Source organism: Coffea arabica, chromosome 7c (assembly GCF_036785885.1).
Source record: "Coffea arabica cultivar ET-39 chromosome 7c, Coffea Arabica ET-39 HiFi, whole genome shotgun sequence".
In the NCBI taxonomy this organism is placed as follows: domain Eukaryota; kingdom Viridiplantae; phylum Streptophyta; class Magnoliopsida; order Gentianales; family Rubiaceae; genus Coffea; species Coffea arabica.
Window position 1 is genome coordinate 9890205 of NC_092322.1, and position 24171 is coordinate 9914375.

General features: G+C 36.9%; 4 protein-coding genes across 4 annotated transcripts; 1 reads left to right on the plus strand and 3 right to left on the minus strand.

The window, feature by feature from the left end:
• The first annotated feature begins 5798 nt into the window (after positions 1-5798).
• Positions 5799-7154, plus strand: LOC140010494 (geranylgeranyl pyrophosphate synthase 7, chloroplastic-like). The gene has a single exon (XM_072057710.1). The coding sequence runs from the start codon at positions 5858-5860 to the stop codon at positions 6962-6964; it is 1107 nt and encodes a 368-aa protein (XP_071913811.1). The 5' UTR covers positions 5799-5857; the 3' UTR covers positions 6965-7154.
• A 1921-nt stretch (positions 7155-9075) lies between these two features.
• LOC140010495 (glutathione S-transferase DHAR3, chloroplastic-like) lies at positions 9076-11920 on the minus strand. Its single transcript, XM_072057711.1, has 6 exons — positions 11575-11920; positions 11173-11263; positions 10898-11041; positions 10656-10773; positions 10146-10286; positions 9076-9406 (listed from the first exon to the last, which is right to left on the minus strand). Exons 1-6 carry the CDS (start codon positions 11813-11815, stop codon positions 9320-9322), a joined length of 822 nt encoding a protein of 273 aa, XP_071913812.1. The 5' UTR covers positions 11816-11920; the 3' UTR covers positions 9076-9319.
• Positions 11921-14488: 2568 nt separating this feature from the next.
• Positions 14489-15177, minus strand: LOC140010521 (probable carboxylesterase 16). Its single transcript, XM_072057803.1, has 2 exons — positions 14791-15177; positions 14489-14692 (listed from the first exon to the last, which is right to left on the minus strand). Exons 1-2 carry the CDS (start codon positions 15175-15177, stop codon positions 14489-14491), a joined length of 591 nt encoding a protein of 196 aa, XP_071913904.1.
• Positions 15178-20501: 5324 nt separating this feature from the next.
• Positions 20502-23329, minus strand: LOC113701706 (DELLA protein GAI-like). Its single transcript, XM_027222469.2, has one exon. It carries the CDS (start codon positions 22867-22869, stop codon positions 21043-21045), a length of 1827 nt encoding a protein of 608 aa, XP_027078270.2. The 5' UTR covers positions 22870-23329; the 3' UTR covers positions 20502-21042.
• Between the last annotated feature and the right edge of the window lie 842 nt (positions 23330-24171).

Genomic DNA, 24171 nt, shown 5'->3' on the forward strand with positions numbered 1-24171 from the left:
CCCCTAAACTATAATAATAGACATTTTGCCCCATTGAATGATTTGTTTGGACAAATCTACCCCTTTTATTTTAAGCATTGTTATTTTTCTTTTTTTCCCTATCATTTTCTTTTTAAATTCTTCCTTTTTTTCTTTAAACATTGTTTAAATAAGTAGACTAGATTAGTCAAAATTTGTTTATTTCTTAATTTTGTTTGTCAATATTTTATAAAAAAAATCTATGGAATACAAGATTTTTTTTCCAAATGTTGAAGTCAATGTCATTTAAAAAATTGAACTTTTCAAATATATAACAACAAAATAGAGAAATTGATTAATCAATTATTAGTAGTATCAATAACAAAAAAAAATGAACTACTATTGTTGTTTATTCTTATTTTTTATTTCACTACAAATAACAATTGCTAACTTTTCTTTTTTATGTGATATATAATATGTTACTTTCATTATAAGTAGTTGAGTAACTGTGAACTCCTAATTAGTTTATAGGTACTTAAATTGTTGAATTACTAGATTGATACACTTTACAATATAAGCTTCATATATTTTGTAATAATAAAGAGTTTATGACAAATTATTAAGAATGAATTTAACAAATAAACAAATTAAAAAAGCAGTTTAAAAAATATTAAAATTGTTGATATAAGTCTTTTCACATCAGAGAGAGACGTTGGTTAGTTCCACGAGAGATGGAGAAAATAAATAAAAGGAAAAAAAATGAAAAAATCTAATACAGAAAAAAAAAAAGAAGAAGGATTTAAGATAGTAGGGATAGTGTTGTCCAAACATATTATTCAAGGGGGCAAATTGCCTACTTTTATAGTTTATGGGGTAAATTGCAACTGGGTATATAATTTGTGGGGGGTTTTTTGCATTTAACCCTAAAAGATATGGCAGATATTTTCTATTCAAACTTGATAACCGCGTAGCTTTTGACCGAATTATCCATCTTCGATGAAATTTCAAATGGGCAACCAACTTTTATAAGGAGCATGTTTTTGCAGACTATTCCTGAATAAGAAGTGGAAATGAGCAAGTGCGACTGCTATTTTTCTTGTGTGAGAAGCATAATTTGGCTGCGATGTTGAACGTTCTTACGAGGCAAAAGGGTCCAAACTTTGACTAATTGTTCGAATGAATTTACTTTCAAATATAAGAAATATAAATATAACTTGATTTGTAGTTTTCCATGATTGCCAACTCAACTCGTCAATACTCTAATCTTCTGCTCGATGGAGGGATAAGAGTCGTGTCTTTCCACTCAAAAAAAATTTGTGATTCTAACACTGGCAACAAAACCAGAATGAAATGACCATCATTTTTTTTTAAATTCAAATATTGAATGTTAAAATGGAATAAAATCTACATAAACTTGACTTAATTACCCTGACATGTATTACTACTAAAGATAACAAGCTTTTATTTTTGTGTCACCTCTCTATGATATGCCATTTGTGTACCAACAAGGAACTTTAACATTTTTTTTTTGTTTTAAGAATAAATTGTATTCTTATTGAAATGATGCAGTCATAATATTTAATTAATTCTACATTACGAATTTTTTAAGTTTTGAAATATTATATGCATTAGCAATATAATCAAAACATTATATTACAAAGAAATTCACATGAAGTCAAACTCTTTATGCTGTTTTCATTTTTTTGTATTAAGTTCAAAAATGTTCTTACGCATTTGCACAAAAGTTCTGGAAAAATATTGTCTAAGTTGATAACAGAGAGGAAAAAATTATTTTAAACATAACTAGAGTTTTCTTTTATTGAAAAAAAAAAACTACAATCAAATATCACTCTAAAATTTAGTAATGGAGTAGAGAGATGTAAGGAAATAGACTTGATCTTATTATTTTGACCATTTAGGATAAAGTAGGAAAAAGCTTCTCCTGGGATTTTGTTGAGGAATGTGGTTTTCAAGGATGAGCAAGAATGGGCTTTCTAAAGCCAAATTCATAATTTACCTAAAAATACGATAGATCAATTGAAAAGTATTTCCTTTTTTTTTTTGGTCAAATTGAAAAGTATTTCCATTCTTGGTTATTCCTACACAGAATCAAATGAGAAGTAAGTCCAGACTTGACAACTTTGACTAATTGATAAATAAATATACTATCAAAGACGAAATATAAATGCCACGAATTTTGAATTCGAAGTTTTAATTTTTGACTCAATATTTAATACATTCAAATCTACGACTTTTCCAGGGAAATTGAGTGTCGTGTTTCGGACATTCACGTGCGTTGTCTCCGTCGAGGTTCCTTGTAACCCTAATTAGGGTTGTAAATGAATCGAATCGAATCGAATTTTAAATTTATCGAGTCGATTGGATTTGTTAATGTGTGAATTTGAGTTCGAGTTCGAATTCGTCGAGCCAAAAAAATGAAACTCGAGCTTGACTCGATTTAGAAAAATGAAAATTTGAGCTCTACTCGTTTCTGGCTCGCAAGCTTGGCTTGATATCTGACTCGCAAGCAACTCGAGATATCAGCTCGATTTTAATTGATGTAAGGGTATTTTTATAATTTCACATCAAATCGAGTTTTTCAAACAGTTCATCGAGCAATTAAATTTAACAAATGATTACTCGAGTTCGACTCGTATATATTAACACTCGGCTCAAACTTGGTGTTGATCAAAATCGAGTCGAACTCTGATTCGAACTACTCGCGAGCAGCTCGAATCAATTGTAGCCCTAGCGTCAACTATCAAATACTAAAACCATTTGGTGATCATTATGCAAGAGAGAAAGTATATTTTGGGCGGCTTAATTAGCAAGTACTAATATCATAAACTAGGCATATTACAAACACCTGCTTCATTTGATTCTTGTTGGCACCTCGGCCAGCATCCAAATTTACCTTGGCATATCTTTCTCATTCGAGATCAACGGAGTCTCGGCTTATTATTAAGTGATAATTAACATTTGACATGATTGATTTGATAATCAGCCGCTGTATGATTGAGGGCTGCTTATGACGCGGCCACGATACTCTATTCTATGAGTTCAGACTATGCTAATAGTCCTAGCATTTCGTCCCCTAGTTTCAGTAGTGTAAATACTGGTTATTTGTCAATTTGTGTGGTATGCAATCTTGCCCATCCAACCTTACTTTAATCCAAATAGTTTCCAATTTAGGCATCGGAGTGATCTCGGGGACAAAGTCCTAGCGTCCCTTTTTCTTGTGTTGCAGGGGAGTGTTGATTGTGTTTGACCTCAGGTCGTTCAGCACGATCTCGCTTGTACAATTCCCATCATGAAATTGACATTTAGCACATTTACTAACAACAAACTTTGAGTAGATTAATGTCTTGTGATTTTGTTCAAGACATTTCTCACAGCGTAAATAATAGATTCTCCCATTGTCTTACCATTTGTTTGTGTCGTGTAATATTTAGCCAGGGGAGAATTTTTGAACGGTTATTTATGTGCTTGTCCAAGCTGCATAAAAGGCCATATTTGGAGTTTAAAGAAAAAAGCTTTTAAATACTAGAAGTACTTTTAAATTTTTTTTTTTGTAATATAAGCGGAATGTCTCAAATTCTGAATTTCTCATCAAGATCTTCAACTTATGCTCCCTCCTTTTGTACCACTCAACTCATGTCTCCCCAACTTTCAAAGTGTTTAGTAATTATATTTTCTGTAATATAAGAAGTCCAACTTTTAGTAACTTAAAAGTAATTGTGTCAGAAGTGCTTTTTTTATAAGTCATTATAATTCCAAATAGGGCTTAAATGAAGTAGGATGAGCTTTTACGAGTTTATTAAGGCCTTATTTGATAATTCTATTCAGCACTTAAATTTAATGAATTCAAATCTTAACGTGTTCAAACTGTTTGATAATAAAAAATTAAATATCTAAATTAATTAAGTGATATTGAATTTCTTAGACAAAATTTATTCTAAAAAAAGTGATAAATTATTCACTTATTACTTAATGTGGTACAGATTCAAATGTGTCATATTTAATACTTGATAATTGAATAACTTAATGAATTCATATTTAGATTTCAATTTTATCAAACGCTCATAAGCCAAGAAAAAATGGTTATTTGGAAGTCTGTGAAGTAAAATCCATTGGCCACGCTTTGGAATCAACAAGAACTTGCCTCATCTTTCATGGGATTTGAAATCTAATTGCAATACCACACCCGTTTCAAAAAGTTGTTGATCCTGATATCATTGCATTTTGATACGAATTGTAACAAAGTCGATAATATAAAAAAAAATGGAAAGTATTAATTAATATTTGCATGGATTTGTTTGGCTGAATAAAATTTTTCTGTCGACTCTTGACAATCAGAATTCATCCATTTTTCTTATCGACTGTTCCACAGTTACGTTATTCTCTCATGTAAATCAATACCCTCTGACAAGTCAATACGCAGAATCGTAGTTACCAGTGCCAGTCTGCAGCGGCGGAGGAGGGCCGTTACGAGTTTATTCAAGTCATCTTAGATTAGTTGCAAAATTACGTAATTGGATGGGCAAAAAGAAACTCCCCCTTTTATAAAAATTGGCGAATATGTGCTTGATTCTTTCTGCATGTGGAGACCATTGAACTTTCACTACGAGACAAATGATGACCCCTCCAACGCTTCAAGGGAAGGATTGCAATCCTGATAGTATAGAAATATATGGCTGTCAATTTATTGAGGATAATTTCAGAGACCTCTCCTGAGGTTTCTCTGATAATTTCACTGGCCTCTTCTAAAATTTATAAAATTATACAAACTTCCTACAAGATTAAGATTTTAATAATAAAATTAGTTCAATTAAAAAAAGTAAATTAAAAAAATTTAAGGAGAGAGATAAAACTTTTATGCATGCATATGAGTTGTATTAGTAAAAGAATAAAAATAATTAATACACACATTTTACCACTAAAAAAATTCACATTTAATCATTAAACAGCACAAATAAGCAACAAAAACACTAATGATCACAAGATTTAATAAAACAGACTAATCATCTCTTTTGATATGATGTTTGCTTTGATTATTGTAATTTTGAATAGAAAAAATTTTCAAAATTTGCACTTCTTTTCCCTCCATTCTCCTTTACTAATATCTAATAATTAAGTAATTAGAACACTAATTAACTATTAGTAACTAATTGAAAATTTTTTTAGTGATGAACGATGACTTATATTTACAAAATAACATCAATTGATACACCTAATAGAGGAAATATGGTAAAGAAAGACAAAATTTGAAAAGTTTTTCTGTTATAGGAATCATAACAAATATCATATCGAAAGAGATGACTATTTTGTTTTGTTGAATTTTGTGATTATTAGTGTAGTTTTGTTACTTATTTGTGCTTTCTAATTTATTAAATATGAACTTTTCGAATGGTGAAATGCATGTATTAATTATTTTTATTCTTTTACTAATACAACTTATATGTATACACAAGGGATATTTATGAAATAAAAGTTTAATCTCTTTCCTTAAAATACTTTTAAATGTTATTTTTTTAATTAGACTAATTTTGTTATCAAACCTTAACCTTAGCCTTAGGGGAGGTTTATGTAAATTTATAAACTTTAGGGGAGACTAGTGAAATTGTTAAAAACCTCGGGGGAGGTTTTTAAAATTTTCCCATTTATTTATTACTAAATTAATATGTGGATACCTTCACACATGTTGCTTTCAAACTTACTACAACCAGGCCATCAAAGTCCAAGGCGTCTTTTTGGAATGGGTTCAGATTTCGAAGCAACAAGACAAGTAACAGTATCTCGAGGAGATTGGAAGCATTTGCTATATAAGTTGGTGCAATATTCTGCACAAAGAGCATATCAATTGTGCAAAGTTGGCAGTATTTCCCTGAGCCTAGCAAGAATGGCAATCTCTGCAACCATCTCCAGCCGCTATGGAGGTTCATTCCTTCAACAAAACCTTGATCATTTCAAAATATCTGTCCAAACAATCCCACGTAGCCAAAACATTAGAATGATTGTTCCTAAGAAAATTAATCCTGCATCCCATGTTGCAAACTCTTCTGCTCTTGAAGCCGCGCAAGTTCAAGAAAAGAAGCCTTTGTCTCTGGACTCGCCTTTTCCAGACTTCCGATTTGACGAATACATGAACACAAAGGCTATATCGGTGAATAAAGCACTTGATGATGCTATCCCATTGCAGGAGCCAATCAAGATTCACGAAGCAATGAGATATTCCCTCCTTGCCGGCGGCAAAAGAGTGAGGCCGATGTTGTGCATCGCCTCGTGTGAGTTAGTAGGAGGAGATGAGTCGTTGGCCATGCCAATGGCCTGCGCTGTTGAAATGATTCACACCATGTCCCTCATCCATGACGATCTTCCATGCATGGATAACGACGATTTACGGCGTGGAAAGCCCACTAATCATAAGGCCTATGGTGAAGAAACTGCAGTTCTCGCTGGTGATGCGCTTTTGTCGCTTGCTTTTGAACACGTAGCAGCAAAAACTGGCAACGTTGAAGCAAGTAGAGTGGTTAGAGCCATCGCTGAGTTAGCTTCATCTGTGGGTTCTCAAGGGCTCGTAGCAGGGCAGATTGTGGACTTGAGTAGTGAAGGGGAACAAGTGGATTTGAATCACTTGGAGTATATTCATGTTCACAAAACATCAAAGCTTTTGGAGGCTGCAGTAGTTTGCGGAGCAATTGTGGGAGGAGCAAATGAAGCAGAGATCGAGAGAATGAGGAACTATGCAAAGTGCATCGGACTGCTGTTTCAGGTGGTGGATGACATTCTTGATGTAACAAAATCGTCGGAGGAATTGGGGAAAACTGCAGGTAAAGATTTGGCAACTGACAAAGCTACTTATCCCAAGCTAATGGGGCTCGAGAGGGCAAAGAAGTTTGCCGATGAGTTGGTGGCAGTGGCCACTGAAGAGCTCAGCCACTTTGATGCTGTCAAGGCTGCGCCGTTGTATCATCTGGCAAACTACATTGCTTATCGGCAGAATTGATTCACAGTTGGTTCGTGGTTCAGTTGTAAATTACCTTACATCTCAATCTGTTGATTACTTGCATGAATCAGATTAGGGGTTGAATTGTCGAAGAAGGGATTTGGAGATTTCTTATTTGCCATTCTTTCAACCCACTTAACCCTGCAATGTTTCAAATAATAATGATATGGAGCACAGTTCTTAAATTCCATTATCGACTTGTTGTGCTTTCTCAACGAAACACTTTTGTGTTTGGACAATGAGAGTTCTCATCTAAACTCACCCACTACTTGGTAGCAGAACATTTGCTGAAAAGACAAGAATATGCATTAAAAAAAATACAAGCAAATAAAAAAAAAAATTTTTTTTGCACTTCAAATAATGCCAACCTAAACCCACCTACTACTATTCATCATTATTTTATTTTGCACGACATTTGTCCTGGATTGGTGGTCCATATGTCGTGGTTAGAGTAGAGTTGGTAGAACACTTAGCACTACTGGTTAATAATGATAAAAAATTGCGCTTCATTAGTTGTATTAATTTGTCATTCACGGGAAAAAATAATAATATGGCCGATCGTATTTCTTTTTACCCTGGCTCAAATCTCCAGAAGTTAAAAAAAAAAAAAAAAAAAGTCAAGAAGCTAATCTAACAGATGTTGTATCAAAGGTTGCAAAAGTGACAAATGATTCTTCCCATCTGAATTGAGTTATTATCATCAGTGGATCATCCTCCATAACACGATTAAGGCATTTTTACGCTCTGGGGCAGGATTTAATTTACCTTCACCGTACCATCATGAGCTTGTCTTCCATGGTCCCTTCACAAATCACATCAATCCCAGATGCCTGCAAGATCAATAAATACAGCTCCATCAAAGTTCGCTTTCATCATATACTCAAGTCCGGACCGTATTAGTTTATTAATTTGCTGAGATCATTGCCGACACATTCCCACCAGCTCCACTTGCTTTAATTTCTCCAAAGCAAATTAATTCCCAAAGGCAACAGTTGCAAAGGATCCTTAGCTTGACCATCAAAAAAGCACAGCATTCCTAATGGTTTTGATTTTGTCCGAAGTAAAATAGATGCAACTGAAAAGATAGCGGCAATAGGGAAAATAACATAGCCAAGTAAAATGATCAAACGCGCACGGAACTTGTCTAAAAAGGAGGCTTAAGAATCGATTCAATACTAACAGGCAGGGGCAGGGGCAGGGCTCACCCTTGTAGTTGTAGCAACACAATAATAAACATTGGCTAATATTTTTACAGCCGATGGAAATCTTAAAGAAGTTAATTAAAAATTTTGAAATTATTAATTCTTAAAATATTACGACTTTAATTTTAAAAATACCTCAAAAAATTTTAAATCATAAAAACCATTTGAAGCAAATATGTGCAATCTGCAAGGCAAAAATTCACAGCCCAGAAGTTCCTAAATTTTTCAGTGTATCATTTATATGTTTTTGCACAGTATTTCTCCTGAATTGTCATTTATGTTTTTTGTCTGATACGCAGGAGAATCATGACAAAATTATTCACCCATGACTTTGAGCCCCCCAAAAACAAATATATATATATATATATATTTTTTAATAAAGAAAAGTCTTGACAAATTATTTTAATGATGGAATTTGGACTTCAAAAGCACAACACAGTTGCCTTCACAGACCAAGAGAGGATCATCGTGTGGAATATTCAGACAGCAAAGAAGTCTAGCAGAGAAGATTTTAAGGGCCCATTGAAGCCAACGACAAGTATGCAACGGAGACTCCAGTAAATTTCCAAACTGACAAAGGCACTTTGCGAAAATCAATTTTTGCACTCTATCTTAGCATAGACAGTACGCCACCATGGACCAGCATACCATACTCCCACCGTTGCCAAAAAGAAATCTAAGGCCTGAAAGTGACAACGACCTGAAGAAAATTTCACGTCTTAGAGTCAACACACCTTTACGACTCTGAACTCTGATGATCTTCCCCGGACTCAATTAATTACACGTGTGTATCTAAATATGGTGAAAAATTAAAGACTAACAATTTGTGTTTGGATTGCATTTTTCTTAATTTTTTATAGACATTTTCATATATATATATATGAAGTAAAAAGGTGATTAAAAAATGTGTCGACGAAAAACGGAGTAAAATTGCAATCCAAACACACCCACTAGCATTCTGCAATCCAGCATCTCCACATACAGATGTGTTCTTCTCCCCTTAGATGTACATCTGAAAACTAGGCTCAGCTGGAAGAATGAAAACTAACAAACGTACACGAGTCTAGAAATGTAAGGCTGCTGCATACTGTTATACTGCCTGTAAAGGAAACTACGCAAGCTGCTGGATCATGATAGGAGATTACAGGCTATTTTAGCCCTCAACTTTTGGTCGCCAACCCTCAATAACATCCTCTGGTTGAGCCCGTGTTTTGATGAAGGACTCCAAAGAAAATATAGCCTGTGCCAGAGGCAATAAATACATGGTTAAAAAAAAAAAAAAAACTTGGTACATCTAATCTGAACATTAACCAGATTTAAGGTCGACTTTCAGTATCTTAGCAGGACAAGGTTGTAGGACAAGGTCGACGTCCATTATCTAAGCAAGATAGAACTAGTTAAATATAGACCCTTACAGTCGACTTCCATTATCTCATTTATTCATGCTGTAAAATATTCAGGTTTAGCATGTGTAATTGAGTTGTTGACATCTAATGAAATAATTGCTTCGTCTTACTTCTTCTTCTAGGAATACTAAAGACGTGTGAAACTACACCCTTGTTTTCTATTGGTTGATCCTAAAAACCAAACGTTTGATCCATGATCGAAGTGATTTTCCTTCTCTTGCGTCTCTGCTGGCGTCAATACGGTTGAATGACTGTTCTGCCTAATTCAACAATCTTTGAGACTAACACCACCAAATTTAAGTTCGTCATCATCAAAGATAAAAGTCACGAAACAAAAAAGACGCACAGAGACTAGAAGCAGTAAATGCTACATCTTTATCATCAACTTCCAAGGAGGTTGTTTTGAGCACAGAACCACTAAAAATTGTGGAGCAGCAGTCAACCATCTAACGTGCACACAATTCCGATTAAGTTGCAATACCCCTTAAACAGAATAATTTGTATGTATCATGTAAAAATTAGTGAGATGTTGGAAATCACTGCTTGAAGATATGCATTAAAATGTGAACATACCTTCATGTATGACTTCAGATATGTAAGAGAGTCCGGAACTGACCAATTCTTATAATGCCCTAAAGAAATCTCTAAGTGGTAAAGCTTTGGTCCAAGGGACAAATCTGCAGCAGATACTTCTGTTCCATTGATGAGTGGGCCCTTCATGCACATATGTTTCAGATATAAGAAGACGTAAAAGCAATTTCACCTTGCTGGAGTTGCAGAGTGAAACCACAGATTTATTCACTAATGAGGTGCTCCAACCAAGAAAAGGTCATATTGAGAGCAAAATGTCCACTGGATCAGTCGAAACTAACTTGTTGTAGATGCATCTCACACAAGCAATTTCGACTGGAAACAATGTATCATCCATGGTCGATGTTAAACTACCAAGAACTAGCTTGAAGTTCAAAATCTTTGTCAGTGAATTATATGAATGGAAGTGCTGTGCTAGCTAATTGGAAACAACATATTCTAGTGACTAGATGATAAAGAAAGACATGCATTATATCAAAGTGAATCGTGTACATTTTCTTTAAGATAATCATTGAAAGCAGATAACTCATCAAGCAATGCCTTCTCTGTTCCATCACTGGGATCTTTGCTTCTCAAAAAACCAATAAATTTGGAGAAGATCTTCGACCCACTGCAAGAGGATAACAAAAATTAACAACAAGGTCTTTCTACTCTTGATTCATTTAATGCACTTCAAACTAGAAACGCAAGCATCCAAAACATTGTCCAAAATCAAGCCTAAGCTTATAACATACGCAGAAGCCTTCTCAGGTGGCGTTGCCAATGGCGGTTCAGGAAACTTTTCTTCTATTGCCTGTGTAATAACGCCTGAATCTGGAATCCACTTATCTTCCAGCTTTAACACAGGGACTTTACCTTCAGGACTTATTTGCAAGAACCTATGATCCATAAAAAAACCAAAAAGAACAAAAAAGGACAAAATTCAGAGCAGAGCCAGGATTAATCACACAATATCCATCTCTAACTAATCAGACCGCCATGTTTTTTGAAAAAAGAAATGAACAATTACCAATCTGGCTTGTTAGCGAAATCAACCAACTTCACATCATACGGCAGATGTTTTTCCTCCAATGTCAACAAAACCCTCTGGGAAAAGGGGCCTAAAGAGTGAACATACACATTCAAATAGCGAGTCCAACTTGTATTATTTGCATACGAATTTATACAAATGCTGCAATTTCACATCCGTTAGGATAACTCACTGTCTATTTGAAACAACTTTTATATTTATTCCCTAAATGTGTGCTCCAATCACTATTTTATCTCACGTAATCACGTCACAAACAGTGCTATACTTATTCGTCACAAACAATGAATATATATATTTCATGTTAACAAATTCTGGCGTTGAAATTATGCAGCCTAATAAAACTACTGTTGATGGGTAAAGAATTAAGAAACTAGTGCTTACAATCGCCGAGCTTGTTGGGAGTGGTGACGGAGGCCTTCACGCAGACTTCTACAGGTTCAGTTGCCGCTGCCGCCGACATTGATACCGTGAAGCCTGTTCGTCTGAGCGTCCGGGTCGGAAATGCAGCGCCGGTGAACAGGGTGCGAACGCGGGCGTGGTTCTGGAGGTTGAGATTGCAGGTGAGGTGCTTGATAGTAGTGGAGAGTGCTGTGGCTGACGGTGTTATCTTCGCCGTCGACATTGGGGGCTGAAGAACGGTTGAATTGCGCCGATAAAGCGTCGAGGTTCTCAACTGTTCCAGTGGTGTCAGCTGTCAAGTCAGCTGGTTGTATTTTATGCGGTCCATGGTGAGGCGACGTGTGGCATGGATTTATTTTATCCTGCTTTATTCGCTTCTCAAAACTTCTAGACTTTTTTCCGGTTCAGAATGAAATTCGGGTAAACATGGTGGCTTGATTTTCGAACCAAAATTTTTCATAATTACTTGGTTAATCTTGCTTACTTATATTGTTTCACAATTCTAGGGAAATCGACGGCTTGGACAATGCCTAATTGACAAAAATGGACCTTCAAATTTCAATTCTGATTGATTTCTTAATTTTGTTAATCAGCTTAATTAAGTTCAACAGATCCGCTTGCTAATTGGTTATAATTATCAGTATGATTGGGTTGGCAATTCGACTATTTATTTGGAAATTGTGCAATCCGTCCCTCAATTAGTGGTGATCAAATTTTGAATGTTTTAGCTACTATAATATCGAACTGAAGTACTTCACATTGGCTTATCTATTTTTCGGTTTTCTATCGGTTAAACAATCTTAGCAAGTAAACCGAAATAAAAAAAAACCAACGTTAGCCCTATTGGCCCATTACATTAACAGCAGATAATTCCTCAGCTTCCATAAAAAAGGTTTTCTCCGACCGTATCCCGAGGAACTACTAAAATGAAATTGGCCCATTACCTATGTAACAAAAGGACCGCCCAAAAAGGAGGTAAACTGCTGCCTAGGTCCAAAGCTTAACGTGATTGTCCAGACGAACTAAGGCCGAAAGCTAGTCCAACCCTTGGATTCAATCTCCATGGATGTAATTAAACTGCTCATATCTTGATCCCAAAGACTGGGCTTTTTCCATCATTTTCAAATTTCACCATAGCACTTCCACTTACCATTTACCAACGGAGGCATCTGTTTTCTTGCCAATTTGTTAGAGAGAGTGACTGACAATTAGGGGTGGGCAAAATTATCCGCTAACCCGAAAACCCGTCATATCCGATTCGATCGGATGCGAAAATTAGGATATTCGATTTTTATTATTTGATCGGGTCAAAAGAGGGCCGGGTACCGGCTAAGATGCAGGGCGGGTTAGGGTTACATAATTAAAAACCCGTGGGTACCCGATCCGCCCCGCATATATATTTATTTTATTTTATTTTATTTTATTTTTATACACACAATATAAAATAATAAAAACTAAATAAGTAATTTTATTGAACAAATTGCATTACAAATATGAGAGACTATAGTTTATTTATAAGATTCATTTGTAGAGGCCATGATCTTATATTTTATAGAAAAAAGTTTAATTAATGTGGAACATATATATTAAAAATTGTGCTACTTATTTCAAACTTTTATTGATTTCGAATTCTTTTAATTTTTTTTCTTTATCTTATATTTTCTTCACATGCTTGTTTCTTGGTGGGAAATCTTTTTTAAGAAAAAAAATATTTCTTAAATCTTAGATGAATGTATAAATATAAAATTAAATTGGTATAAATAAAATTTTTTTTAATTAAATGATAAATGGGGCGGGGGCGGGTACCCGTTGACCCGACCCTATCTCAGTGGGTACCCGATTATATGGTACCCGCTGATATGCGGGGCGGGTAAGGATAAAAAAATGGCTGACCCGCAAGGTGCGGGGTCGAGTCAACCAAATGATGAATGGGACAGGTACCCGACTCGCGCCCACCCCTATTGACAATTAAGAAAGTCGAAACTGAGAGGGAAATAAATGATCTTTTATCGTTTGGTTAAAAAAAAAAAAGAAGGAAATAAATGAGCAAATATATAAATAAAGGAATAATAGTCTATGGGAACCAGAGGAAGACAGACTAACATTTGCACATGCACAGTTAGGGATGACAATGGAGAAGGTTTAGGACTGACAACAGGATAAGGTTCCTCTGTCTCGTTGTTCAAAACCTCCCCCTACCACCCATCCCACTAACATTTTTATTTTTATGGATGTTTTACAATAGTATAATAACGAATTGACTGTTCCTTATTTTTTGTGAAATAAAGTTGAAAAGCTATTTTGATCTTGTGAATCTGTTTCCCTATATTTGATTATACATGAAATCTAAATCAATTATCGTTACTTTTCTTTTTATATATAAACAACACGTCATATGTCAAAAAAAAGTAAGCTAACATAACAAAATTATCGTTTAACCACAATAAATTAACAAGAAAATTTATATTATTCTATCATAAGATATATAAGTATGAAATCAAAGAATCTAATAAAATGAAATTGGAAAATTGATTGAAAAGTTATAGAGTAGGCTGTCTTTAGTTTAATTTATACGTTAGTTTTAAATAATATGAGGGAAAAATTGTCAATTTAGTTCCTAAATTTTTTTTTCATTGATTTAGTCCCTATACATTATTTAAAGTCAATTTAATCCCTAAACTTATATTTCAGTTCCAATCAAGAAACTTAGCAGCGGCGTCACCACATAATTTCCATCAGCTGCCCAATCGAGCAACCCAGAAGGGGTATTTTAGGGACTTCCATTGTGGAGCCTTAACCAAATTTAACCGAAACAAAAGTCTTATGAGAAATACCCACTCAAAACCCAAAATGAAAATAAAAAAAAGTTCTTGGACAAAAATTTCTTGCTCAGTTCTCACAGAAGAGGGTTGGTGGCCTGCTTAGCCAACCAATGTAGCACCTTCAACCCATCCTCGAATGCAGTCGGATACCGATTCTCAGGGGCTAACCTGTAACCAACAGCCAACACAATGACATCACACGCCTTGGCAATCCGCCTGCAAAACAAATCATTCGCCACTGAAGCATTGCTCCCACTCACAAACCCTCCACCATGAAACTGCAACATGACGGGCAATTTTTGACAATTTTTGTTTCTAAGATTATATCCTCCGTAAACCCCACTATCCGATTTCAAATTGACATTGTCACTCCTACAGCCATGGCTATTTCTCGAATGATTCTGATTTCGATGGTCACGGTCGGTGTTGTGGTAGTGACTCCATTGGCAGAGCCATAGCTGTTCTGCCAGAGAAAAAGTTGGTTCGAATCGGATCTGGGATCAGAATAATCGAATGGTCGAATATCCTTAGCCCTTGATTTGATGCATTGGGACTTGAAAGCGGAATCGTGGCAGGAGTCAGAAAGAAAGATTCGAAGGGCGAGAGAGGTCAAGGGGTCGATGTGGATGTCCTTGGTGGCAACTCCATTGGTGAAGGAAGGATTTGCGGCGGCGATGGACTCCTCACGAGGACGAGAGGTGACTCCAAATGATGAGCTGAGGCCATCATCGACTTGAGGGTTTTGCATTCGGTTCTGCCACATTGGTCCTTGCTTTGAAAATCCACCGCATAATTCCGCTGCATTGGGTTCTGCGGGAGATTTGGGTTTTGGGTAGGTATTTCTCGATTGAATTGGGTTTTGGGTCTTTCGAGAGATTTGCATTCGGTTCTGCATTCGGAGATTTGAGGCTTTAGGGAGATTTGCATTCGGTTCTGCGGCATAATTTCCATCGCCAATTCTTTCGGGAGATTATGTCGCATTTGAAAAGCAAGGACCAAATTCAGACTCATTGGATTTTGAAAACGCTCAATTCAGAATCTGATGGAAACTCAATTGGATTGAATTGAGCTCAATTGAATTGAATTGAGCATACTAGATTTGAAACTCTAATTCACAACATCCAAGTGAAGTCAAGAATTGAATCTCGGGTTCTGAGAAACGGCAAGATTGCACCTTTTTTTAATTTTGGTTAAGACTCCACAATAGAAGTCCCTAAAATACCCCTTTTGGGTTGCTCGATTGGGAAGCTGATGGAAATTATGCGGTGGCGGCGCCGCTAAGCCCCTTGATTGGAACCGAAATATAAGTTTAGGGATTAAATTTGCTATAAATAATGTATAGGGACTAAATCGATAGAAAAAAGTTTAGAAACTAAATTGGCGATTTTCCCTAACATGAGGGACGGATCGGGTCCTATTTTGCACTCTTATAACCGTGACAGCCTATGGACAGAATTTTTACTTAGGAAGTACAACATTTACAATGATATGCAAGAACGCCAACGTAGCCTCAGATCTTCTAAAAATATCTGAGGGGCGCAACCAATAAACTTTTGACAAAAAATTTTTTTTTATTTAAAAATTTTCACATTGTTATGGGGTTAAAGATGAATTTTTCGAACCTCAAGAGAAGGGTGTCGACCCTACACCCACTTCTACGCTAGGGTCACCTCCTCAGAGGAAAAATTCAAGGACAATTGGCAAAATCTCCATCTTGTCAGCATTTAAGTTAGTTTAGTAGTACCCATCGATTGATGCTTGTCTAATGCAATAAATGAACCACAATCTTAACTAAAAACTTTGAGAATAATGTGATGAATGAAATGTAAAAAGTCTTTCTTCATAAAGAGGCATTTAAAGTGTACAGAATCGATTAGAGAGACAAAATCAATACTACGAGTTGGAGTGACATTGAAAGGTTTTACAGCTATGAAATGGAATAATCTTTACCCAACAACCAAAGTACCAATCAATAGTTGGAGGAAATATGGTTTGCAAGCACTAGGCACTCAAATGCAAAAATCTAGGGTGGGTCCAAAATGGAAATCTTGGAACATAAAGTTGGGCATGGCAAAATTTACTTGTGTCCTCTTAAAAGGCCAAATTTATCACATCAATCTAATTCTCTTGCTGGTACAACAATATCGATCATCGCTCGAATGCGAGATAGGGTCCCCAATGTCCCATATCACATGTAACTGACATGTGGGATTTGTACGGAGAAGCAAAATGACTGTGCTCTAATGCAGAAAATGGAGCCCTCGCCCTTTCCACCACCGCCCCACACCTGCACTCACCTGCCTGGGGCAATTTTTTGTGTCCTTTTTCTTTTCTTTTTCTTGTTTTGAGGTCCCTTAAATTTGTTGATGCAAGAAATGGGAAGAATGCTTTTCCATGTTCTTAAGTAGATGTTTCAGCAATTATTGGCTATTGGGTAGCATGATGCACATGGGATGGGAGAGCAAAAGGTTGAATGTGCGTCCTGGGATCCCACTAAGGGTCTCAATTCTTGAAGTTTCTGTTCTGTTTTCAATATGGGCTGGCAAAAAATTGGTACAGGATCCCTCCCCCCCCCCCCTTTCTATTTTTTTTTTTTTTTTTTTTTGGAAAAAATTGATTGTAAGATCCAAGAGCTGCATGCTTCCGTTTTTCTTTTTGGTTCAGCTAGTAAGTTGCTGAACTATTGATGATGCGAGGAGAAAACTAATCTGAAGAATTCTTTATCTCGTTACTAATTGCCAGCTTGCTATGAAGATTTGTTCATATAGTTTTATGAATAAAACTCCTGTACGTGGTTGGTTACATACCATCATCGAGTTTAAATGCGTGTTGCATACTAAAAACTTGAAGAGTTAAAATAAAAATTTTACACATGTATCGTACATATATATATATATATATAGATGAACTATTATTATACACAAATGGGAGAGTTTGTTGAAGAATCTTAATTTGTGCAAGTTCATCAAACACAAATTTCCAAGTAAAAAGGGAATAGCTAATGCTTTCCATTTTATTCTTTATTCTTTTTGGCGGTAAAGGTCATCGAATTTTGGTTGAAGGTCATCGAATGCCAATCGAGTCCAGCGGGGAAGGGAGTCGCCATCAACTTCAAAGTAGAAACTTTACGCAGCTTAACCATCTGGGCAAAAGGCTTTATCGGTTTTCCTCAGTGGATAAAGTTTGGTGGAAATGGTGACCCCCGACCAACTAATCACAATACTGTGAGGGTTTACTCGGGAGGTAGCATTGCCAAATTTAGATTAGATTTAATCAAATTAGTCCACGCACCTTTTCTCCTGCTGTGGATGCCAAATCATGCAGTTAAAAAATAATAATAATAATGTGCTATAGCCGTGAAAAATGATAATATTGATTAATGAAATTAATTTTCTATACGTTAGCTAACAGGTGTAATCGCGATACTGTGAAGGGAGGGAGTGCCCAAGGGGCTAGAGAAGGGCCAATTAGCCATCATTGCCAAAGTTACACTGGATCTAATCAAATTAGTCCATGCACATAAAGTACTGCACCTTTCCTCCTCGTGCCGTGGATGCCAAATCATGCACTTCAAAAAATCGTGCTGCAGCTGTGAAAAAAGATAGTATTGATTAATCACATTCTATTATGGATAAGTTTAGAGTCTTTGGGGCATGGAAAGAGTAGTGTTAATTAATGCGTTATCTATGGTTGATGGATGCTTTCAACATGTTTGTATTAAAGTTGCATGATTGGACTCAATTCACTCACTCCAGAAAGACCGGAATGGGATGATTGTGGATAAAGCATCATTACTAATCCCGAGTTTTCCTTGGCCTCCATCCCCAGCCCCCAAAATAAAAAGAGTATCAAGAACGCAAGGTTAATTTTATATACACTGACTGACTGATTGACTGACGGTGCATGCATTATTATTGTTAAAAAAATTAATTTAAATTTTATATTAAGATTCAAAATTTATGTTATAAAAGTGTGTGTGCACTTTTAGTGTGCATAAAATTACCTCAATAACCAAACGAGGGTAAAGAGATGAATAGATAAAAATGGAGGGTCAAAGGTTTCAGAAAAAAATTTCACTGGTGAAAACGCCGTGTTACCGACGCCAAGAAGTGGATGTAGAATGGCTGAAAACTACTCAATGCAATTATACTTGGCGGTTTTGTGTGATACCTTATCCCGCAGTCTTGACTTATGTAGGCCCTAAAGCTCCCCAGTTTTTTGGTCGCTAACCAGATTTTTACGGCATAGAAAGGAGGACCGGGACTTTAGTTTCAACTGTGAGTTTCCCAGCAACGAGAAGAATATTCATCACTAAAACAGAAGAAAAAAGAGCGAAAGATGTGGTGGTGTAATTTGGAAATCAGTATTCATGTTTATGCATTTTCTTTTTGTATTTCCGGGTGCGTTCATGGCCCGAGCGTGCCAAGTACGAATTGAAGCAACTAGACAATAAAATCAGCCACTTGGAGCCATGATATAACATATCACAGAGTTTGATCGAGACCTTGATAATAGAAAATTAGGAACCTGTCCTCTAATGTTTCTTTTTTTTTTGTTGGCCCCCCTTGCTTTTGCTTTCAGGGTTTATCATAGAACTGCAACTAGCATTTCCTAGCAAATGCAATTAAAAAAAAAAAAAATTATGTTGGCCGGTACATTCTGTCTAAAGATAGTTGATGAGAAAGCCAAATTCTGAAAACTAACGAGAGACTTTTGTTTCGGGTTTGAGCCCTGGTAATTATTTTATTCAATTATTCGCAACACAAATTGCATTATTCAAATGAGTTGAAAAGGAGATGGGCCGTGTCTATTATTTTCCAGTATACAGATGTCAAGAAACCAAGAAGAATCCATCATTTCATGATAACAACATTCCTGAGACATTCCCTCCTGCCCATTTCCCCTTTCCTCTTGAATTTGCCTTTTTTTTTTTTTTCTTAATCTTGTAGCAATAACTTTATATGGATGCATGCTTGAGAGGGCGAACGGGAGATAGAAGATGTTTCTTGAGTTTCTTCACTCACTAATCTGCAAAATCTCGATACTGCAAGCAGCTCGAAGGTTCAATTATCTTGCAGATGTTGTATTGGCACGGCAGACTTTTTCATCCAAAATCCATGTAGATCTGCAAAACAAAGATGGGAGGGGAATGGAACAATTGTTGTTGAACACCTGTTTTCTTGTCTGGTTTTTTGGTGTATTTATTTGTGGTGGTCAGTGAAGAGTGAAGGGGTTGGGGAAATAATTACACGGTATTAACTTTGCAATCATCTACTTTGTCTCTTTGGAAACTGGTTTATCACTTCTATGTTGTTATCGGTTAAGGCTACTCTGATTTGGGATCTTTTCTATTTAGGGTATATATCTCTTGCATTGGTGCGTGCGCCCCCAAACACTAACATTGTCATACTACAACATAATATACAGATTTTTTTTTAAAAAAAAAAAGATGAAGTAAATTGTTTTACACTAGCTAACAACCAGAAGATCACGGCATATATTAGGTTACAAAAAGCAATTGAGAATCACGGCATTTCTAAACGATGGATACAAATATGGAATCTCCAAACAAATGACTTAAAGATCCCTGAAATCAAGAAGATGTTAATTATCACGGACATCGTAGTAACCTCGTTTAGTATAGAATTTTTTTGTTATGCGGTCGTTGTGTTGTCTGATGATCAACTCCCTTGTTGAAAGAGTTCAATCCTTTGATTTGCAATCGGAACCATACGGTTATTACGTTGCCTGGTGACCGACCCTCACTTTGGGTGTTTGGTCCTTTGGATTCATTCATCATCTTAAAAGCGATGCTAGATGTGGTAGAACCATCTTTCCTCTGAATGATTCAAATTCATGAATCCGATTGAATTAAAGCGCATTTCATACACAGTCAGGTCCTTGGTAAAATTTGACAAGGATGGCTGGTAGAAAATCTAATCCATATAATCATGTTTTTCTCTGAGTTGCGTAGAAAACAATAATAATGTAGTACCTATGAGGAATGGAATGATCAAGAAATAGGATGCCTTCAGCGTTGAGGTGTTTACTTCCACAATATTGACTGATTAAAAATGCAACCCAAAGTGGGGTAACTCTCACATTTTATTAACGTCAAATATAGATACACAGTGGCATCGGGTCATTGTCTCATTTGACCACTCATCACATTGACGGAGAGGCGAAAAAAAAAAAAGGGGGGGGGGGGCAATATCTAGCCAAGTACACGAATCCACAAAAAAAAAAAAAAAGGAAAAAAAATTAACACAGGGTAAAAATAAAATCCAACATTAAAGAAAAAGGGTTTAAAAAAACATTTAATAATTAAAAAAAAAAAAGAAGAAGAAGAACTGAAAAAGAAAAGGCTGACTTGTAGTTGTAGAGGTGAAAAAAAGTAAAAGACAGGACTTGACTCGTTTAGGTCAGTCTCTCTCAATGTCCCTCCCACCATCGCCTCCAGACCACCACCACCACCACCTCCTCGCCAACTCAGCGTACCGCACTCGTACTCCGTGGTCGGAGAGTCAGCGGAGGCCCGATTCAACCAGTTGACCACGACTCAGTCGTACCCCACATCCGAGTTGACTCAGTTGTCAAAAACCAAACCAAACCAAACCGCCGACTTGACTCACAACGACTCACTCCCGTCCCTGAGTTGCCACGCCGAGGTAGCAATCAGCGGACGAGTGTGCCAACCTAGCATCAAGCACCCATCGTTCTCCTCCACCCGGTACCCATCCCCACCGGCAAACAAGGCCAACAACATGCTCGCTTGCTTGAACGCGTTGGATCCCAGGTGAACCGGGTCAAACCCGGCCGAGTTCATCCTCCCCCGCCACTGAGTCAAGGTCTCGTGGCGCTCAACTCGGTCCACGCCTTCGCAGGCCACCACGTTGCAAATCTGCCGCCCCAGATACACTTCAGACATCACCAAGTCCTGGCTGTTGGACTGCTGAGTCAACCCGGAGCTCTCCAACGAGTCAAACATTGTAGAATAATAATGCAACGCCTCATTAAACCTGTCCATGAAAACATTCCCATTATGATTAGCTTCTTGTTCCACGACCGCCACGATTTTTGGCCTCATGGATTTGATCGAATTCAGCACTTTATCGATTGCCCCAGGCCTAGACAACAGCCTATGCAGCTCGAAAACAGAATTAACAGCTACAGCTTCAACCTCACACGGCCTGATTTCCAACATGGAAGCATCAAGATCAGCTAAAGAATTGGCTACAAATCCCCGAAATGCGAACTCCACCCCGATTGTTTTTGCCAAGTGCGCCAACTTCCACCCCACTTGCTGCAATGCATCTGAGTTATCCGGCTGAGGCGGGCCAATCCCGGTTAGCCTAAAAGCAGGTGGCCCGCCTGGCCTTAGAGCCAGAGCTTGCATGAGAGCCGGCCATTGCATCCCCTGTTTCAGACTAAAATCAATAACATGGACCCTGCTCGCTCCACTGAATGCTTCAAGAATGGCCTGGTTAGCAGTAAAATGCGCGAATTTCAGGTAAGGGCAGCTCTCGTAGAAATGCATCTGAAGGACATCTGAGTAGGATGATTCGAGGGAATCTTGTGGGTAGATTTTGTAAATCCTTCGAGCTAGGGCCTCGGCAAAATAAGTAGCAACTTTTCTCATGGCGCCTACTTGTGAGACTGCTAGAATTCCTATGTGTTTGACGAGTGCATCTGCAACCTTCATATTATCCTGCTGAATAGCTTCAGCACAAGCCATTAAAGTATGGACAAGTCTGATGCCTGTTTCTTGAGAGTCCACGAGAACTACAGGCCTAGCTGCGTCTGAAGATGGAGGATTGATTGAAGAAACCGATATCCCACCAAAATCAGATCCAGTACTTGAGGGGGAGGATTTCATCCTCTTGTTGGACTCGCAAGAAGGCGACGATTCTTTGGCATTTTCTTTACTAGTAGCACTATTATTATTGTTATTGCTGTTACAGAAAATAGCATCACCTGGAATAGCTCTCAAATCATCATCAAAAATCAAATCTCTATCATTGGTAGCACCGTCAGTACCGCCAATAGCAGGTGAAATTTCGTCATAGCTGATAATACTCGTTGCAGAAGAAGGGGGCAAATTAACGTTGTTGAGTTCAGACAGCATGCTCTGGACCCATCCGGAAAGATCAGAAGGGTTGTAATGAACAGTATCAGAGAGACAGGAAATCCCATCTTCCATAGTCGTCCCCATGACCCTCTCCAATTGCTCCAGCTTCTGGGCAACCTCCGCCATGTCTGAGGACTTAACTTTGTACCCCAACACAGCCAAAAGCTCGTCCATCCCCGCATCTGCAGCTTGTTGCTGCTCTTCTTCCCACATCTTAGCTTTGGTGGAGAAAGGGGGAGGTGGGGAGGGCGTCGGGAGGTGGATTTTGACCATGGATGAGGATGAAGCCTCCCCTTTGTCACGGTTGCGATCCCTTTTCATTTTCATCGGAAATTTTGGGCGCTCGGGATAAAATGGAAGGTTTTTTCGCTTTAATTTTTGGACCAGGAGCAGCAATTGGTTCAAGAAACCTGGATGATATCGAGTGGACGAGTTCGGAAGTCTCTCGTGGTTTGCTTGGTTTTTCGCATCACTACTTTACAATATTTGGGAAATTTTTCTCAGGGAAATCTTGGGAATAAAATAACCATAAAATAGTGGTGGGAATAGTAGCACTAGTACAGTACCAGTAGTACTAGTGGAAATAACTAGTGGGAGAGAAAGAGAGGGAGAGGGTTGGGGTGGGGGAGATAAGAGGATGTGCTCGTGAAGAGGGCGCGAGCTTCAAGAGAGGAACAGAAGGTGAAACTCTGGTGTGGTGTGGTGTGGTGAGGGAAAGATAAGGCAGAGAAAGAAAGGCACGGGGAAGAGAGAGAGAGAAGGCTAGCCAGCCATAACAATAATGGTGTTTCCTTTTATCATTTCTTTATTTTAAGCTAATTTTAAAATACATACATACATATATATATATATATATATATATATATATATATTGCTTTCATCTCTTTTCGGGTTAGACAGAAACCTATTTTCTTCGAAAGTTGGTTCTAGTTATTTTTTTTCTTTCGACACATTTTTCGATTACATTATGGGTTTGTTTGGATTGCTTCAAATTTTCCCAATTTTATTTGCTTACATTATTTTTACAATTTCCAATACACCTTTTTATCTTTCCAATATCTTTTTATCTCACATACATCACATCACAAAAAGTGCTACAGTAAAAATATCTCAAATAATCCCAAATAACTTACAATCCAAACAGACCCTATAGTATATTTTACTATAAAAATTTCAAAATTTGCAATCCAAAAGTACTCATGAACAAAAAAAAAGAAAAAAAAGTCACCATGGACAAAACAATATTTAGAATGTTGAGTTTGAATAAAAAATCAAATGTTTTAGCTTGGATAGTTTTAAACAATTATGACAGTATTTTTTTTCATAATGTAATGTATGTGACGTAGAAAGGTGATTAAAAAATTAAAAAAACATGCTTGTGTTATATATATATATATATATATATTTTTTGCAAGTTATGCCAATCCAAACGCAGTCATTAATGTGAAACTGCGGGAGGATGCCCTAATTGATGAAATTCCTACGTATATAAATGCATGCACATAATCCCATCTTTGTTGTCACGTAGTACAAATACAATGGCGAAAACTGGTATGATACGCATATAAATGAAGCTTCATCTAAAAATTTTTCTTACGTACATATTTTTTCTGAATTTACCCAATGCTC

Bases quoted from the DNA above. Each gene is read 5' to 3' on its own strand.
- LOC140010495 (XM_072057711.1), bottom strand. From the start codon at position 11,815: ATGTCGACGGCGAAGATAACACCGTCAGCCACAGCACTCTCCACTACT. The intron at 11,042-11,172 runs GTAATTGTTCAT...TATGGATCATAG, and splicing joins TTCGCTAACAAGCCAGATTG to GTTCTTGCAAATAAGTCCTG. The intron at 10,774-10,897 runs GTATGTTATAAG...ATCCTCTTGCAG, and splicing joins CCACCTGAGAAGGCTTCTGC to TGGGTCGAAGATCTTCTCCA.
- LOC113701706 (XM_027222469.2), bottom strand. From the start codon at position 22,869: ATGAAAATGAAAAGGGATCGCAACCGTGACAAAGGGGAGGCTTCATCC.
- LOC140010521 (XM_072057803.1), bottom strand. From the start codon at position 15,177: ATGTGGCAGAACCGAATGCAAAACCCTCAAGTCGATGATGGCCTCAGC. The intron at 14,693-14,790 runs GTAGGAGTGACA...GTCATGTTGCAG, and splicing joins TTCGAGAAATAGCCATGGCT to TTTCATGGTGGAGGGTTTGT.
- LOC140010494 (XM_072057710.1), top strand. From the start codon at position 5,858: ATGGCAATCTCTGCAACCATCTCCAGCCGCTATGGAGGTTCATTCCTT.